At 38.8% G+C, this 18,994-nt stretch overlaps 1 protein-coding gene across 1 annotated transcript; it reads left to right on the forward strand.

Moving 5' to 3' along the window:
- The first annotated feature begins 2,608 nt into the window (after positions 1 to 2,608).
- On the forward strand, positions 2,609 to 16,548 carry CPB1 (carboxypeptidase B1). The gene is made up of 11 exons (XM_072143091.1): positions 2,609 to 2,717; positions 2,797 to 2,872; positions 8,005 to 8,129; positions 8,289 to 8,385; positions 8,467 to 8,568; positions 8,993 to 9,094; positions 10,408 to 10,518; positions 10,596 to 10,686; positions 13,227 to 13,429; positions 14,767 to 14,851; positions 15,810 to 16,548. The coding sequence occupies exons 1-11, from the start codon at positions 2,653 to 2,655 to the stop codon at positions 15,992 to 15,994; spliced, it is 1,242 nt and encodes a 413-aa protein (XP_071999192.1). The 5' UTR covers positions 2,609 to 2,652; the 3' UTR covers positions 15,995 to 16,548.
- The last annotated feature ends 2,446 nt before the right edge of the window (positions 16,549 to 18,994 follow it).

Consider the following 18,994-nt stretch of genomic DNA (forward strand, 5'->3'; position numbering starts at 1 on the left):
CCGGCTATGAAGAGAGCCCAGCCCGTGAGCCCTCTCCATGCACCCGTACCCGGCATGTGACGTAATAATAAGTCACATCTCGGTAAGGGGTTAAGAATAGCTGTTTCATGCCTAACAATACCTGGAAGAAATAGGCAAAAAGACAAATTTCTCTAGAAAACATTACCCCAATTCTGTAACAATTTCAAATGTATGGGAATTTAACTAATATGTTGCTGAGTTATAGGAGATTATCAGACATTCTGAGTTCAAAAAGAACATTGAAAATATAATGTAATTGCATAATTGCATCATACTTGTATATCATTTAATGTTATCATTCAATGCACTGTAATGTAAATTTACTTACTAAAAGGGATAATGCTCCTGCTTTTTTTTTAATCTGAAAAAGATATAATACTTTACAATGTGATAACTTTTATTTACATTGCTTGCTTTTATTGTTTTCTGGTGGCATCTGCGTTTTTCTCTATAATATTCAAGACACTTTAAAAGAACTTTATACATTTAAAATGAATTTCCAGTTTGTAGAGTACAATTAGTCTGAGGAGTTTTGAATTGCAGCAAACATTTTTTTTTTAAATACCGTAGGTCTGCCTTAATCCAGAACACTGGTGAATGTCTCTGCTGTCTCTAAAATCATGTCCTCTCTCTTCTTGTAACTTAAACTTTCTATGACTGAACTTCTTGTCTTTCCACCATCTACTAACCGACCCAACAATGACTTCTCCATCTTGGTCTGTGGGTTCATTATAACCCCGAGGCAGCAGGCCCGCTGTCTTGGGGTTGTTCTGGACTCTGACCTCTCCTTTTCACCGCATATTCAATCTCTTGCTAGCTCTTGCCCCATGCATCTTGAAAACATCTCCAGAATCCGCCCATTTCTGACAATTAAAACCTCTAAAATGCTAATTGTTGCTCTGATTCACTCTCAACTAGGCTACTGTAACTCCCTACTAATTGGTTTTCCACTCACTAAACTCTCCTATCCAATCTATTCTTAATGCAACCACCAGGCTTGTTTTTCAGACCAAACGCTACACGAATGCCTCTAGTCTGTGCCAGTCACTGCACTGGCTGCCTCTCTTCTTCCGAATTCACTATAAAATAATAACCCTCATCCACAAAGCTCTGCATGAGAACTGGGGAACTTGAGTAACAGTCAAGAGTGAGCTGTGTGTCAGCCCCCAGAGCACATAACCCTTGTCTACTGTATGTACCTCGGAAATCCTATGGCTGTGACATAAATCTTCTGTCTGGCCTTCTCTAGCTCATCCTTTTAGTTACTAGAACAATTGGACTGGTGAGAGCATTTTGCAACTGATGGCCCTAACTCCCCAACACAGTCATACATCTACAAATAAGGATTGAAATGCTTTTAAAATTGTAGTTACAAAAAGTATATAGCAATAAAAGCACCTTAATATAATTGAAGCAGCTTATTAAAGCAATAAGACTTTGGCTGGGATGTGACACAACCTTCTCATATGTAGGTAAGGGAGAGTTCATCCAAGCAGAATCTGTTTCTTTTTTCTGATTGGAGTCAAGGTTGCTTTACACATGGAAAATGATGAAATATCAGCAATTCCATTCACCAGCCAAGACATTATGAATATCATTTAATAGTTTGGGTTATATATATAAATTAAATTACCTAACAGTTTTTGTATTGGAAATGTAGACAATTTTTCTTTGCAAATTAGAATATTCATGTTGCTTTAGAAAGTCATCTTTATAATATAAGGTTTGGGCTACACAACTAAAACATTATGTGACAAATTGAAAAGCCATTTTGATTATACTTTTTGGAAACCTTTTTATAAAAAAGTAAAAATCAAGTGGGGATAATGAGTTACAACCCTGGTTATGCCACATAACATAAAGAAATCAATATGACTGGGGTAGAGGTGACATTTTAGAGAATAATGCTTAGGATGAATAAGGGTTCCTAAATATTTCCAGGAAAATGCCCTTCGTCTGAATTTTCCTGCGCCTCTGATGACAAGAAAGTGACAGCAGGTCCTGAAGATGTTCTGATGTGTTTCTGACACTCCGAAGATTCTAACCCCTCTTTTATACACTTGAGCTTTAATAATACCAGAATTTAATGTGAATGGATTTCATTATATATTGTGGTGTGATCAAATATAAAATTGGACAACAAAAACTCATTTCTACTGAACTCACCTATTTACAAAAAGATTGTACCATATGTGGCATTGATTGTATTATTCCTTCATAGCTTAAATTATGGATACACCAAAGACAAGTTGAACACAGGGGACTTCCCACATTCGCGTACTATTGCTCAGCAACTTTGCAAAAGTAAACCCAAAAGGTCATGACTACTAAATAGAAAGACTTCATGTTTTGACCTCAGTAACTCATCTTCAATTTCAGTAAAGCTAAAGAGCAATGTGCACTCTCTCCTATTGAATTGCTGTATTTCCGTGCAGTGGCCAAGAAATATTAAAACACAGGTGCAAGAAAACAAGTCATTGGGTAAACACAACAAGGACATTGCTATAATCAATCATACAAGAGATAGGCTAATGGGCGTGGAGTGGCCCTCTGCAAATCATGAACTGGATAAACAATCTAGGCAGCATATATAATTAGGACGTAGAGTGAACAATCCCTACTTTCATCATCATGTGGAAGATACTCATCCTTGTGAGTATAGCGGCCGTTTCTGCCGAACCCAGAACCTTTCATGGGTAAGTATATTGTTGATTTGGACCACCTAATGTGAAAAAATACATATTGGTGTTTACATCTATATCAAATTATTTACAGGGAAAAGGTTTTCCGGGTATTTCCACAAGACAGCAGCCATGTAGAAGTCATCAAATCCTTGGCTGAAAATGCAAAGGTATGGATTCAGTATAATGTTTAGCTGCAAATTATGTACAGTACTTTAATACTCCATTGCTTTGAAACTATGCTAGCTCTTACTTAGCATGTGTCTCTATTGCTTGCTTCCCATTGGGTATATTTAAAGGGAACCTACCACCACGAATCGATCACTGTTGGGGTAATCTATAAGTAAATTATGATAGTTACACTGGTTTGTTTCTGATAAGCATAGGAGGCCATAATCAGACCAAGTTTTGAGAAGTCCTTAAAGAGAACCTACCACCACGAATCTACCTATAAAGGTAGATCGGGTGGTAGGTGGATGTAAGGGACGTGAGGAGAGCTCTTTTTAGAGCTAATCCTCACGTCCCCTCTAACTTTTGGGAAACTTTATTGACCGAATATGTAAATTTAGTTATGCGGCTACTGGGGGGTGGAGTAGCTGGGCAGGAGGCTACACAGCGCGGCTACTCCACGCCCCAGTAGCCACATTACTCCTCCTACCCTGTTGTGTGCGGCGCGCAGCTCCTCGTAGCTGCGCGCCCTCGTCTGACAAGCCGGCTACTGCGCATGCGCAGTAGCTCCGGCCTCGGAGCTGGAACTGCATGCGCAAAACGCTATCATATCGGACGAGGGCGCGCAGCTACGAGGAGCAGCGCGCCGCACACAACAGGGTAGGAGGAGTAATGTGGCTACTGGGGCGTGGAGTAGCCGCGCTGTGTAGCCTCGTGCCGGCTACTCCACACCCCAGTAGCCGCATAACTAAATTTACATATTCGGTCAATAAAGTTTCCCAAAAGTTAGAGGGGACGTGAGGATTAGCTCTAAAAATAACTCTCCTCACGTCCCTTACATCCACCTACCACCCGATCTACCTTTATAGGTAGATTCGTGGTGGTAGGTTCTCTTTAAGGACTTCTCAAAACTTGGTCTGATTATGGCCTCCTATGCTTATCAGAAACAAACCAGTGTAACTATCATAATTTACTTATAGATTACCCCAACAGTGATCGATAACAAACTGGACCTACATGAAATGTTTACCAAAATTTGAAAGGGGTAGATGTAAGCAGAGGATCCCATAGATACAGCAGATGAGAACCTAATTTGGAGACTTGTAGGGTCTATTAATGCAGGGGGGCTCCCTGAATAATTTTATCTGGTGGGACCAAGGAACCAATGAAGGATAGAAGTATGGCTTTATATAGTATAGATCAACAGGGGATAAAGAGGCTACCAGCACATACAAGGAAGGACTGCAGCATGTGAAATGTTTTAGCTGCCTGAGCAAAGAAACCAAATTTTGTTTCAGCTTTTGTAACCCATTAATTATACCCTCACTCCTCAGGATTCCTAGGACTGTAAACCCGGCTTATTGATACACTTGTCAAAATTATTTTAACTACTCATTTTGTAGGAACATCTTTACCCATGATTTATATTTATCCTCCTAAATGATACTTTACACACACAGGGGCATAACCAGCAGAGGTTGAGCCCCATAGCAGATCTTTGAATGGGACTCCCTTCCCCTTAAAAAATATATACATATTTATACACACACATTTACTCAATCACAATCATTTTTACACAGCATATGTACACAGGCATACATTACATACACACATATATAGCATATATACACACACATTCAGTATATACAGCATACACACACATATGCAGCATACACACACGCATCCTGTATATACAGCATACACACACACATCCTGTATATACAACATACACACATATACAGCAGATATACACACACACATCCAGTATATACAACATACACCAATATACAGCATATAAACACACATCCAGTATATACAACATGCACACAGATATGTAGCATATATACACACATCCAGTATTCAACATACAGAGACATATACAGCATATATACACACATCCAGTATATACAACATACACAGACATATACAGCATATATACACATATCCAGTATATACAGCATACACAGACATATACAGCATATATACACAACATACACACAAATATACAGCATATACACACATCCAGTATATACAGCATACACACAAATACACAGCATATATACACAACATACGCACATATACAGCATATATACACATGCATCAAGTATATACAGCATACACACACATATACAGCATTCACAGCATATATACACATGCATCCAGTATATACCCTCCTTCATCAATGTCACTCGGTCGTCACATCGTGTCCCTCCTGGAAAGTGGGAGAAAGCACAGGAGCACAGGAGAGGGTGGCACTGGAGAGGTGGGTGGGTGCATCGGGCCGCAGGTGAGGTGGGTGGGAGGACCAGGCCAGGCCGCAGGTGAGGGGACCAGGCTGCAAGTGAGGAAGGTGGGTGGACCGGGGCGGGCCAGGACGCATGTGAGGTAGGTGGGGCCAGTCAGCAGCAGTCAGGAGACGGACAGACGGGCCTTCAGGCTGTCCGTCGCGGGCCCCCCTGCTCCCGGGCCCCATAGCAACTGCTTCGGCTACTACGGCTGTTGTTACGCCACTGTACACAAGGCTTCTTTACAGTATTTCTGTTGCTTTTATGTAGTCTCTGTAGTATTACACCTAGGTTGTTTTGTCATCATTACATTGAACGTTATTTTGAAGAATAAACGCTATTATTTCAACCTTCATGCTTTCATCTTCATGTCTGGCAAAGTGCCCTTTTATCTTCATTTTAAATCAAACTTCAAGCCTCTCTGTCCTTGTACATTAGAAACAACATTCAATTCAAGAAGGAACATTGAAGTCATGCCTTGCAGCTTTAACTCAGGGTTTGACTGTTTCCAGTGACCTCCTCATATAGTAATACTTTGTTACTCTGATGGTCCGTGCTGGTTAACTGCTGCTAGCAATGAAAGCAGTGCCGAGAATGTTAGTTCTTAATTATCTCAGAGTAGGAGTCAGTCTCTGGCCTAGAGGGGAGGAGAGGAACACTCTTTCCCATGCTAAAAGATAGGTACACATTAAAATATGAAGTACATTAAATATTGAATACATATTTACCGTAATAATGTATCTGTTCTTTTTAAATTTCTGCATATCAACTTGTCAGAATTCACTAATCTAAGTACAATCTAGAATATTGAAGGCAATTCATGTGTCTACATATAAAGAAATCTAGGCCCGATTGTCTAGTCTTTAAAAAGTACTAGAAGTGAGTAGAGATGAGCGGACCTGAAATGTAGGATTAATTTGGGCATTCAAGGGCATTCCTCCCGATCCAGACATATTGCTGGACATAAACTCCCTTAACAATAAGCTATGGTTGTAATTGACCAGGGTGTGCAGGTTGGAAGGAAAGGGCCCAAATGCCAAACCTCAACCTACATTTTGGGTCTGCTACTCTCTAAATGTGAGCAAACCTCTGTTGATTTGTTAGCATCCGACTGCTGGGAACCCAACAGATCACGCATATGTACCCCCAGTAACCCAGAGAACTGGAGTCCTGTTCTCACTAAAGGGGTGTTCCCATGTCAGCAAATAAATGTTATTGTTTGTACAGGCGGTCCCCTACTTAAGAACACACGACTTACAGATGACCCCTAGTTACAAACCTCTGGATGTTAGTAATTTCTTGTACTTTAGCTTTAGGCTACAATAAACAGCTGTAACAGTTATCACAGGTGTCTGCAATTAAACGTTATTTTTAATCTTGGTTCTTATGGCAACCCAACATTTTAAAACCAAATTGTCACAAAAAAATTCTGGCTCAGGTTATAGTTATAAAATATACAGTTCTGACTTACATACAAACTCAACTTAAGAACAAACCTACAGAACCGATCTTGTACGTAACCCGGGGACTGCCTGTATAATGAAAAGTTATACAATTTTCCAATATACTTTCTGTATCAATTCCTCCCAGTTTTCTAGATCTCTGCTTGGTGTTATTTTATAGAAAGCTTCAATGTTTACTTCCATGAACAGAAATCTGACCATAGTCACACAGGTGCACTGCTCATTATAACCCACAGCTCTGATTACTCTCTGTGATACTAACGAGCCGTGCACCTGTGTGACCATGTGTCCACTGGAAGTAAACTTTCTATAGCAGGACAGCAAGCAGAGATCTACAAAACCTTGAAGAATTGATATAAAAAGTATATTGAATAATTCTATAATTTTGTATTATACAAACAATAGCATTAATTTGCCGAAATAGGAATAACACTTTAAGTGTCTAGAGCTCTGCTCTATAATTTACAGAGCTACCATACTATTGAATAGAGTAAAGGACACATACTCAACCTACCGCTCTATCAATAAGTGAGAACAGGACCTCTATTTTCTAGAAAATTGAGGGTCTGTTTTCGTGATTAGTGGAGGTCTTTTCAGTCATATTCACAATCAGTTTGTTTTCCCCTATTCTGTGGATCGGGGATAACATGCAAATGAAGTACAACCCTTTTAACTAAATAGGTTCTGAGGTTTCTAGAAGTTGTTTAAAGAAGATATCTGCAAATAAAAAAACACACAAAAACATGGTACTATTCAATACAATTTCCCATAATTTATACACCAAACACTATTCTATGGTAGATTTTTTTAGGTGCAGTTAAAGTAGCACTCTACTATTAGAAAGGTACATGATGCAAATTGTAGTGATTATAATCTTACATGTGAGATATCCGTGCCCCTCTGGAACTTAGATGTATCATGTAATCAGACTGTACCTGATACAGGGTTTAATGTCTGGACATTCCCATCAAGGTTCTTATAGGAGAGAATAGAAAACGTGACTTCATGTTCACATATAGAAAGCCATATTATTTGGAGAGTCTGATTGCTGGTGAAATCATACAGCTGAGGACCAAAAGGGAGCAGATAACTTACAAGTCACAAATACAGCTATCAATAAGAAGCTTACCTTCACTACACATTGTACATTATGTAGCTTTTATGGGCCAAGTAATAAAAATGTTTGTGGGGCTTGTACTTTAAATGCCCCGGTGGTCAGGTACTAACAGTAGTTAACTACATAAAGGAACATTGTTGCTCCCAAAGGTCAGTATGGGCCATGGACAAAGGTCAGCATGGGCCATGGAAGATTTTTGAATGTAACTTAATTTGAGACTTTGTTTCCACATCAAATAATCTTTGCCTTTGCATATGTATCTTCCTTAGTTGGACTTCTGGTCTCCAGATTCCCCTGATCTTGTACAAGCTGGCAAAACTGCAGATTTCCGTGCTGAAACCCATGTGTCCCTTGATGTCCAGGCTCTTCTTGAACAAAGTGAAATTCCCTATGAGTAAGTTGAGGTTGAAGCTTTCATATCCTCAAAGGATATTTACTGATAATATACAAAAAGTGGCCAGAAATCTCACTGCCTCTGTAAAGTGCATCCTTTCCCCCTATCTTCGCCTTTAATTTTTCATTGAGCTTAACCCATTGTTTCCTTTTCTTTCAGAATCATAATCGATAACCTCCAGGAGGCCTTGGAGAAGCAGCGTGATAGCAATATCCGTGCTGTGCACAGCTATGAGAAGTACAATGATCTAGATACAGTATGTGTCCCTACCACATCCATAACACATAAATTACATTTAGTGCAGTTACAACTTAACTAATCGGTGGTTTCCCTACAGATTAATGCTTGGTCTGCTAACATTGCAGCCCAGAACCCAGGTCTGGTGTCCCGTTCTCAGATCGGAACCTCCTATGAGGGCCGTCCCCTTTACCTGCTCAAGGTAAGTGAGATCTTTTTTTATATTTCTATGGAGATTTAGAAACTACATTAGGTAAATGATAGTTTATGCCTCTTTCTACACATTTATGATACTGTATTTATAACATGTCCTAATGATATCCCATGCCTGTATTTCTTTCTTTTCTTATATACCAATTCCCTACTAACCTCTATTATAGTAATCATTACCTTTATAGCTACGTAACAGCTGATTAAATAGTGTAATACATTGGTTACATCATAATCTAGTAGACAGGGGATGGTGTTGGAGATGCCAGTGTTCATAAACTTCGAGCAATATATTTAAAAAAAAAATGTTATTATTATTATTATTATTATTGGTACACAATTTTTATTGATCTTTTTATATTTTTGATCAAAGCTGTATTCAGCAGCAATAGATATTGTGCATTTTCTTCTAATAGGTCGGAAAAAGCGGAACCAACAAGAGAGCAATCTTCATTGACTGTGGATTCCATGCAAGAGAATGGGTCTCCCCTGCTTTTTGCCAGTGGTTTGTGAAGGAAGTAAGTGATGGTAGGATGTCAATTGACATTCACCTAGCTCCCAGCACTGTTTTACCGTCTATATTCCTAAATCAGAAATGTGTACTCTGTGTGTAACATCCGTGCCTAAACGTCGCTCTATTCGCAGTTGCCAGAATAGATGACATTAATTTGTGTGTGAATTGTGGCTTAGTGTTTTTGTGTGGATTACCTGAGCCACACCCTACTCTTGCCATTTCAGTCCTGCCCAGCAAGGGTTACTAGCCTGATGGACAGTTCCTTCAGTGTGCTGCTGGAGGCGTGTCCGGGAACGGCCTTATATACCTGCCTATTCTCATCATACCTGGCTGGTTTCTTCAAGTCTTACCTGTGTATCTAGTGCTCTTGCTATCTTGTTTGGTATTCTGTTTTTTGTATCCGATTCTGTACCTTGACCCGGTTTGTTTGTCTCCGCTTGTCTGTCTGTATCTGGACCTGACCTGTATATTACCAGCTTGATCTTGATCTTACCTGTGTAAATCCTGCCTGTACTTTTATCTGTACCTGATCTGTATATAACCCGCTTGATCTTGACCTGACCTGTATATTACCCGCTTGATCCTGACCTGACCTGTGTATATTCCGCCTGTCTTCCTGCATCTGTTGTTTGTCCCTCAGTATCGTTTATCTCTTAGTGTGACCCCACCTTCCTTTCTCAGTCTTGTGTTGGTTTCTGTGCGCCAGTGTGAACACTGACCTATATCTGTAATCTGTTCCACCATCCAGCAGCTGCCAGACAAAGTAGGTTTTCCTGTCATCTTGTAGGGTCGCTCAGGGACCTGATAGTTTGGTTCCTGATAGTGGGTTCGCCCTTATCAGGGTGGTTTATCTGCTTTAGCCAGGGCCTTAGCCCGCAGGGACGTCGTAGGGTGAGTTCGCCACCACTTACCTTGTCTGACAGCTAGTGCCAAGCCTGGTTGTGGTTGCGCGGTTGCTGGTCAGGTGCTGACACTGTGTACTCACTTTAGACACATAATAGGACCTATAAATACTTTAAATGCCCATAAAAATGTAAAGCTCTGATAAGAGCTCATTCTAATGTATGTAAAGTAAATCCATATACCATAATCACTGCACATCTCATCGGAATAAAAGGACATTTAACATCAGTCACGACAGTGTTCATCTGTTCAGCCCATCTACATACATATAAAACGCATCCTCTGCTTTATATAATAGAACATCACACAATACCATAAATGAAATGAAATAAACCCACCTGTGTCACGTCCACGTGTCACGTCCATGAAGGCGATTGCTAATCCAGACTAATTTATCTTGTTTCTTTGCCACAGGCTGTCAACTCTTATGGTGTTGATTCCCAATTTACCAACCTCCTGAACAATCTGGATTTCTACGTCCTTCCAGTCCTGAATGTTGATGGCTACGTGTACACCTGGACCACAGTAAGTAACGGATAGTACAGTAGTACAGACAGATGGAGTTAGCCGGAATTCTCTAAATTTGTTATAATTCTCAATAGTCCCGCATGTGGAGAAAGACACGCTCTGTGAACAAGAATAGCAGCTGCATTGGAACTGATCCCAACAGAAACTTTAATGCTGGATGGTGTAGTAAGTGTTTTTTCCTAACTTTTGTGAAGTGTTTTACCATTTTGAAGGCTTATACTAAATGCAGAATGCATGGGCTGACTATGTAATATGCTGCAATACATTAGTATTGCAGTATATTACATTAAACAAGTGATCAAATGATCCCTTGTTCATGTCCCACCCTGGGACAAAGTCAGACAGTTAAAAAAAAGTTTTTTTAAAACGTGTAAATAAAAAAAGAATAGAATAAATTAATAAAGATCCCCTAATCCCATCACATATAAAAATATAATTTTACATTAAAAAAAGTGAAAATTACCACAAAACACAACATATTGGGTATCACCACATCTGTAACAACTCATAAAATAAAATGAAATACATACTGAACCTGTATGGTGAACCCCACAAAATATTTTTTTTTTAACCCCACAAAAATTACACATCCAACCTCAAATTTCCAAATTTTCACATCCAACCTCATAAAAAAAGGATAACAGTGATCAAAAAGTAACATTTACCAATAAAAAGTACAGCTTGTCTCACAAAAAACAAGAGCTCAAACAGCTCCATATTTGAAAAAATAAAAATGTTATGCCTTATAGCACATGGCAATGCAAAAATAAGCAAATTTCTCAACAAAAAAGTTTTATATTCTGCAAAAAAAGGCAACCTTATAAAAGCTATATAAATTGGGTATCGCTTTAATCGTCGTGACCCATATAATAAAGATAACATACTATTTTTATTGCCTAGGAAGAATGGCCTACAAAGAAAAAACTAAAAACTCTAAACCAAAATAATGATTTTGTTACCCACGCCAAGAGAGGATAGAGTTAATAGAGTTAATAATCAATAAACTATTGAACCCAAAGTAAAGCACCTGAAAAGCAGATCTGATCGTATATAATAAGGCCCCATATGTTTACGTTACAAAAAAATAAACATTTTATAGTCTGTAATATGTTATAATGCAGATCTGCTCTGCATGACGTCTCCTTTCCTTCTATGCCCGGCTGTGTGCCCATACAGCCGTTTACCAACACAAACAGGGTATCGGCACACTCAGGAAAAATTGGGTATCAAACAATCTGGAGCTTTATGTCATTTAATCTGTTGTGATTTTTTAAGTTTTGGCCCAAAATTAGTGTATTGTCCGAATAAAATTACAATTCCACCTCCATTTTCTTTTTACCCCTGTAAAAACTGAACATAAACCAATCCCCAGGGGAGGGGAGGGAAAACAACTGGACCCTACAAAGTCATAAGCACTAAGTGGATAAGGGTAACACCAACAATAAATACTACCAAAAAGTCGCCCAGCCTGCGACCAATAAACCCTTTTTATCCACTAGGGCTAAAGTGAATTCATAAAATGTAACTTTTATTCCATAATTTGTTAAGACCAATTCAGTAAAAATTACAAGCAGGCAGTGCCCAGACCCAAAGTAATGTGGGATATAGGGAAACTATCCTATAGCAGCAGTGTATCTTTGAGGGAAGTTGGATTCACTTCCCCCTATGTATCATTCATATTTTGAGTTGCGGATAGACTTATCCCTATTTATCCCTAAATTCCAGATAGACCAAAAGAGATGAGGTTCTATCAGCCCTAGAGTAGATAGAGTAGCCCTAGAGCTGATAGAACCTCATTTCCTTTGGTCTATCTGGAATTTAGGGATAAATAGGGATAAGTCTATCCGCAACTCAAAATATGAATGATACATAGGGGGAAGTGGATCAAACTTCCCTCAAAGATACACTGTTGCTATAGTATAGTTTCCCTATATCCCACACTACTTTGGATCTGGGCACTGCCTGCTTGTAATTTTAACCTTCCTTCCTGAATTGGTCTTAACAAATTATGGAATAAAAGTTACATTTTATGAATTCACTTTAGCCCTAGTGGATAAAAAGGGTTTATTGGTGGCAAGCCGGGCGACTTTTTGGTAGTATTTACCCCTGTAAAAACACCTAAAGAGTTAACAAACTTCTTAAAGGGTTGTAGTTTCTATAATGGGGTAATCTGTGTGGTTTTACTAAGATAAGTCCTCTCAAAGTCCCTTAAAAACTGAGTAGGTGGCTGAAATATAGGTTTTGGTCATTTTCATAAAAATGTGAAAAATTGCACCCACAATTCTAAGCCCCATAACAACCAAGTAAAATGAGAGGATACATAAAAAAGTAATGCCAACATAAAGTGGACATTCAGAAAATGTTATTTATAAAGTTATTTGGGTGCTACTTGAAAAGCAAAGAATTTAGAGCTTTGAAAATTGAAAATTTTTCAACATTTTTGACAAATTTCTATTTTTTTCATAATTAAATGCAAAAGATATAATGCAAATATTTCCACTAATTTGAAGAACAATGTGTGACAAGGAAACAATCAAATTACCTCGATATGTTAAAGCATTTGAAGGTTATAAGCATTTATAGTGACAAAGGGGAGATTTAAAAAATCGGTCTTGGTCGGGAAGCCCTAAAGCGGCTTGGTTCTTAAGGGTTAAACATGTGAAATAGGTGAAATATTTCACTTAAGTTTTTTTCATCTTTTTAAGCCGTTGGAGCTTCTAACAGAGCCTGTGATGACACATACTGTGGCGCCACTCCTGAATCTGAGAGGGAAACCAAAGCTCTCGCTGACTTCATCCGTGCTAACGTTGGTAAAATCAAGGCTTACCTGACCGTCCATTCTTACTCCCAGATGTTGCTCTTCCCCTATTCCTACAGCTACAGCCTTGCAAGGGATCACACTGAACTGGTAAGCAGGCGCTCATCTTTTCACTTTGGCTACTTTAAATCTACATATATTCGGTACAGAACAGTGAATAGAATGTGTTATATCCAGTTTGGTTGTTTGTATGGTTTGTATGGTAGAGAACAGTCAAAGGTAAATGTGTATGTAGTGTATGTATAGGAGCTGAGAGACACATGTTCTGGTAAAAAAAAACAATAGGCTCAATGATACCCTCATATAGATAGCCAGAATAATGTAGAATTGAGACAGGAAAATAATAATAAATAATAATAAATCTTTATTTCTATGGCATCATCATATTCCTCAGTGGTTTACATATCATGGGGTTTAAATAGAAGTTCAATATAGGGCTTGTAGTAGTTCAATTTCACTTCCACACATTTTGTAGGGTCAAAACAGGCAGGTACCAAATAATGTTGCTATAATTGAAAAACAGATCCCGTAGTGACTTGACAATTTTAATATACACCTCATCAAGAGTCCCACATTGGGTCAGATCAGTGAAATATGCAAACTAGTTTGGTGCTCACACACAAATCAGAGGATTTTCTTGATAACCCTTGAGACACCTAATAATGAGTGTTTTCTATGGGTAGTACCATTATGAGTACCCAGCTAGCTAAGACACATTAAATGGTTGGCACCATACGTTGTTTGCCACTTGGTTTAACCCAGGAAGAAAGACAACATGGTAAACTCTTGATAAACACCTAGCCTAACCCAGGGCTTTCCTTGGTGCATATACATAAGAAGGCAGTACAGTAAAATATATGTGCATCAAGGAGTGGGACTGGACATGGATCAAGTCAAGGCCGTCCTAAAATATTATAGACAGAATAGACAATTGAACAAAAGGTGAATAATAAACAAATTGTAAAAGGAGCAGGTGGCCAAAATCATACAAGATATAGCATATCAGTAAAGCAAATGTGTATACAGATACGACACAATGGATAGGTCAGAGTTATTCTGAACCTCAGATAATGCTCTCATTTTCTTTATCGGAAGGATTAGCAGTGCACATAAGCAGTTTATCAGTTTATACTGTGACATGATTATCTTCTCTACTTCTATTTACTTTTCTCGATTATCTATTCAAACTTATGGAAAATGTGTGTGCTTTTTTTACCTTTATGTTACTCAATGTTTGAGTCTCTGTTCATTTATTGAAAAAGTATCATTGCGGGTCTTTCTTAGGCCTAATATTCTATAATGCATAAACAATATAAACATGTATTTCATCTCATCTCTACCCATTACATATGTGGCATTTTTACCTGCACTTTTTGAAGCAGTAATTGTGTGTCCTAATGTGACATGGATGTCAACGTCTATTACAGAACAATGTTGCCAAGGGAGCCGTTTCTGCTCTGACCGCTTTGTACGGAACCAAGTACACTTATGGCCCTGGTGGTACCACTATCTGTAAGTTCTGGCTGGTTATTTCACATTTATCATCACTTCTAGTATATCTCACATTTCCATCTTTTTAGATATTTTTCTACAGTTAATAGGATTTGCTCAATAGTTTGTAGATGGCCGCAATGGAAATAAAATAGGAAAGATTTCCCTGCCCATGGGTTCCATAAATGGAAGGGTAGTTTCTGTCATGCTTCTGCTATTTATTGCAGAAAAAAAAATATGTTGGCTTCTACACAATTTAGTCCACTATAAATAATGTAAGGGTCAACATAGACCAAGTGTGAACATTGCCTGTGTGATAAATAATGTAGATGACTACATATAATACATCGGGGCCATCAAAAAATCTAATGTAATGAAGGGTTCTGAGACTACGTCCTACATAACTGGTTGGTGGGCATCTAAGGGAGGATGTCTTGTGGATCATGTGATCCTTATGAAGATAAACACTATGGAGAAAGATTTATCATACCATTGTATAATGAAACCCAGCCCCTCTAGCACAACTGGATACATTAGGAGTCTCTGCCTCCTGATTCGTTGGGGCAGCTGTTCTGGTATACAATTCTGGTCCAGGCAGACTCGTCACTGGCTGTAGTGAGTGTGCAGGCATGGGACAGAATTGGGGGTGGTGTACAGGATAAAATAATTACAATCATTGGTAGTTCGAAATTAATTGTAATTATTTCACGGCAAAGTGGCATACAAGTCCTGGTTCATCTCCCAACACGTAGCCATTTTCAACTGTGAACCTAAACATGGAATCTACAGTCATTAACTTAGAATTTAGGATGCTGCACCAGATCACTGCACTGGAATAGAGGGGCAGGGAATTTTATTTGAATCATTTCAACACAAGATGACATAAAGTAGCTTTGTGTGGAAAGCAGACAACCCCGTTACTATACCTCCTAAGTTATGAAATATGCTCTTAAATAATTACCCACTCTTTTTATCATAGACCTGGCTGCTGGAGGCTCTGACGACTGGGCTTACGATGCCGGTGTAAAATACTCTTTCACATTTGAGCTGCGTGACACTGGAAGATATGGCTTTGCTCTCCCTGAATCCCAGATCAAGCCCACTTGCGAGGAGACTCTGCTGGCTGTGAAATACATTGCCAACCACGTTATGAACAACTCCTAAGTAAAGCGCCTTATTCCCATTGCAAACCATAAAAGGAAGATTATCAATTTTCTATTAAGTATTTTCTTTGTAATTCTTTTTCACTTCCTTGGTTTTAATTACCAATTGGGAAAAACAATTATTTCAATAAAAATTGGGAAATAAAAGAAATAATAAAGGAATGTCAGATGGGAAACAATGTTTTTTAATGTAATTTATTTGAAATTCACAGTAAAGATGGATGTGAGATACCAATGAGTATAAATGAAGCTCATGTGGATGGAAACGGAGAGAAATATTTATGGCTAAGTGGTGTATCCGTCTATATAAAGTGAACAATGCATGATTCAAGGCAGAGTCATTTCATGTGTCATCATACTATGGACATGACTGAAACTGTAGCCCCGAAACAGCTCTTTTTGCAAACAGCAATTCTTGTGTACAGTACATGTATTGTTCTACATATGTATACTCCCTTCATGACCTGCTTTATGTTAAAATATGTGAAGGACTATCTTGTGAGCTCATAAATCCTTGTGATTTAAAATAAAAACACAAAATTGATTACCAAAGAAGCCATCTTTACAGCCATCAACATTTTTCACTTTTTTTTTCTAATCATATAGCTTAAAATGAGGTATGCCACAGTGGCTAAACAAGACTCCAGTGGTCCTCGGTACAAACTTTGTAAACTAATAGACCCCCTATAACTCAACCCTTACTGCTATCCCACATCTCCCATAATATACTCTAGACATACACTATACATATACTAATTACTATACACACATACTTTCTATATGCAGCAACATACATACTCTACATAAATACCACACTCATCAATAATGTACATACCTGCAGGGAATATACCACTCATTAATATATACCTGCAATGAATTAAACATATATTTTTTTTATATATAGCGGCGATAAATGTATTGCACACCAGGATGGCATCAGGCAGAGACAGACATCACTTAGTGTGTAAATCAGTCATAGCTGCTGCCTCCCTCCTCTGTGCTATCCTTGTTTACATCCTGGTAGATTCACAGGTGACAGTTCTTCTCTATCAGGTAAAGAACCTCATGAGGACTGCAACTCCCTACAGCCCATAAAAATACCAAAGACACTCACAGTATATTGCCTCATGGATAATTTTTATACAGCAATTGCATCTAATTGCAGTTAATTTATGTACAGCATACTGTACATAATCACCCACTGATTAATTTATATGCAGCACCAGCAACCCATCACTAATATGTAGCATTAACCATGCCTAATCAATTAATCTATCACACAGCATCTTATCATGAATTAAGTAGCAGAGCAGCAACTCTCTTATTAACTAATAATGGTTGCTAGCACCCCCCTCACTTTTTTAATTAATATTGGATAAAGCAGCACCTACTCTTATTAATAGCAAACAGTCCGATTGTAGAACAGCACAGCGAGTATAATGGATCAAGTCCAATGGTGGGTGCACGCCTCCAACAAACCCGATCCACCGGTTTGTAAGGTCAGATATCCATTTTGTCATGGGTGAATAAAGATCACCTTAATACTTACTGGAGTGCTGCCTCATTGCATTTTTTTGGGATATCTACTCTTATTAATAAATATAAATGTATAACTGCCCTTATTCATTAATGAAGTTTTCAACGGTCCCCTTATTGATTATTATAGATTTTAGTATATCCTTTATTAATTTATTAAGGGGACTGCTGAACTCTATTTATATTAATAATTGGGGTTTTCAGATTTTTATATTAATTAATAAGGGGGGGTGATGATTTCTATTTGCATTAATAAGGGGGGCAACTGAGTTCTAAATTAAGTAGCCCCCCTCTTATTTATACATACATTTTTATTTAATATAGAGCATAGCAACCCTTTATAAATTGATAAAATGTTCAGTAGTCCCTCATAATTAATTCATTTGTAGCACTGAGCCCCACTTCATCGCCATCAGGTACATGTCTGTATTGCTCTCATAATCAATTGTATGTGACATACAATTCATTGTTATGTCTGTCATGAACTTGTTATCTGCCAGCTAGCAGATGCAGATCCTATGCAACTTCAGTCCCAGGTCTGGTCAAACCAGTGTAATACCCAAATGTTAAGCCCCTGGTGTGTACCATATTCCAGCACACTTGAAAATATCCATTATCTATGACATAATTAATATCTACAGACTCACTCATGAGTCAGAACTGGATATACCAACTTTTCAATAACTTTGCATAAAGAAGTAGGGCTGTAACAAAATGAAGGTTGAGGGTACCACCTATGCTCAGATTTGGATAGCTTTAGATAGCTCTAAATAAACAATTATTTTCAGTGGTTTCAGGGCTGGCCACACAGTTACATCTAATCAATGCATAAGTTGGAGAAGGTCATCTCGGGAAGTCAATGCACAGACTGAAGAAGGTCATCTCAGATAATCACTGCACAAATTGGGGAAAACCATCTCAGACTAGAACTGCAGTCATTGGGGAAGGCCGTCTCAGTCACTGCGCACACTAATGAGAAGTTGCTACTGACTCACTCAAACAAGGCTTCATATTTAGTTGCTAGGCAAATGGCAAATCATGATATATAAAGAATAATTCTAAGTCCCCATTTATAGCAAAGGCATAAAATAATGTCGCCACACAGCGAGGATCCTAAATGTAGAGTCATGAAAATGTGTACACATGCAACATCCCCCACCGGGGCCTAGCCCTTGAGGTGAGGCCTGGAGACAGCCGGGGCCCGCGGTACCGGAGTGGCTGGCGGTTGCGGCCTAAGCACGCTATCGTCACGGTGCTTGGTACGGGGGGAACCGGAGGGCTGTCCTACAGCCTGGCAGGTCTCCAGCAGGGTGGTGTTGGCAAGAAAAGATGAGGGAGAGGCTGCTATAGCGGATCTCCCTGGGGCAACCCCTTAATGTCCCGAGGGTGAGTCTCTGGGTGATGGACAGGGTGCCCGGTGATGAAGGCAGCCGTATTAGCAGGGACCAGACGGAGACAGAAGTTG

Source organism: Engystomops pustulosus, chromosome 3, assembly GCF_040894005.1.
Source record: "Engystomops pustulosus chromosome 3, aEngPut4.maternal, whole genome shotgun sequence".
NCBI lineage: Eukaryota > Metazoa > Chordata > Amphibia > Anura > Leptodactylidae > Engystomops > Engystomops pustulosus.

Excerpts from the sequence above, each read along its gene's own strand:
- CPB1 (XM_072143091.1), top strand. The coding sequence starts at position 2,653 with ATGTGGAAGATACTCATCCTTGTGAGTATAGCGGCCGTTTCTGCCGAA. Across the intron at positions 2,718-2,796 it reads GAACCCAGAACCTTTCATGG|GGAAAAGGTTTTCCGGGTAT; the intron begins GTAAGTATATTG and ends AATTATTTACAG. Across the intron at positions 8,569-8,992 it reads GTCCCCTTTACCTGCTCAAG|GTCGGAAAAAGCGGAACCAA; the intron begins GTAAGTGAGATC and ends TTCTTCTAATAG.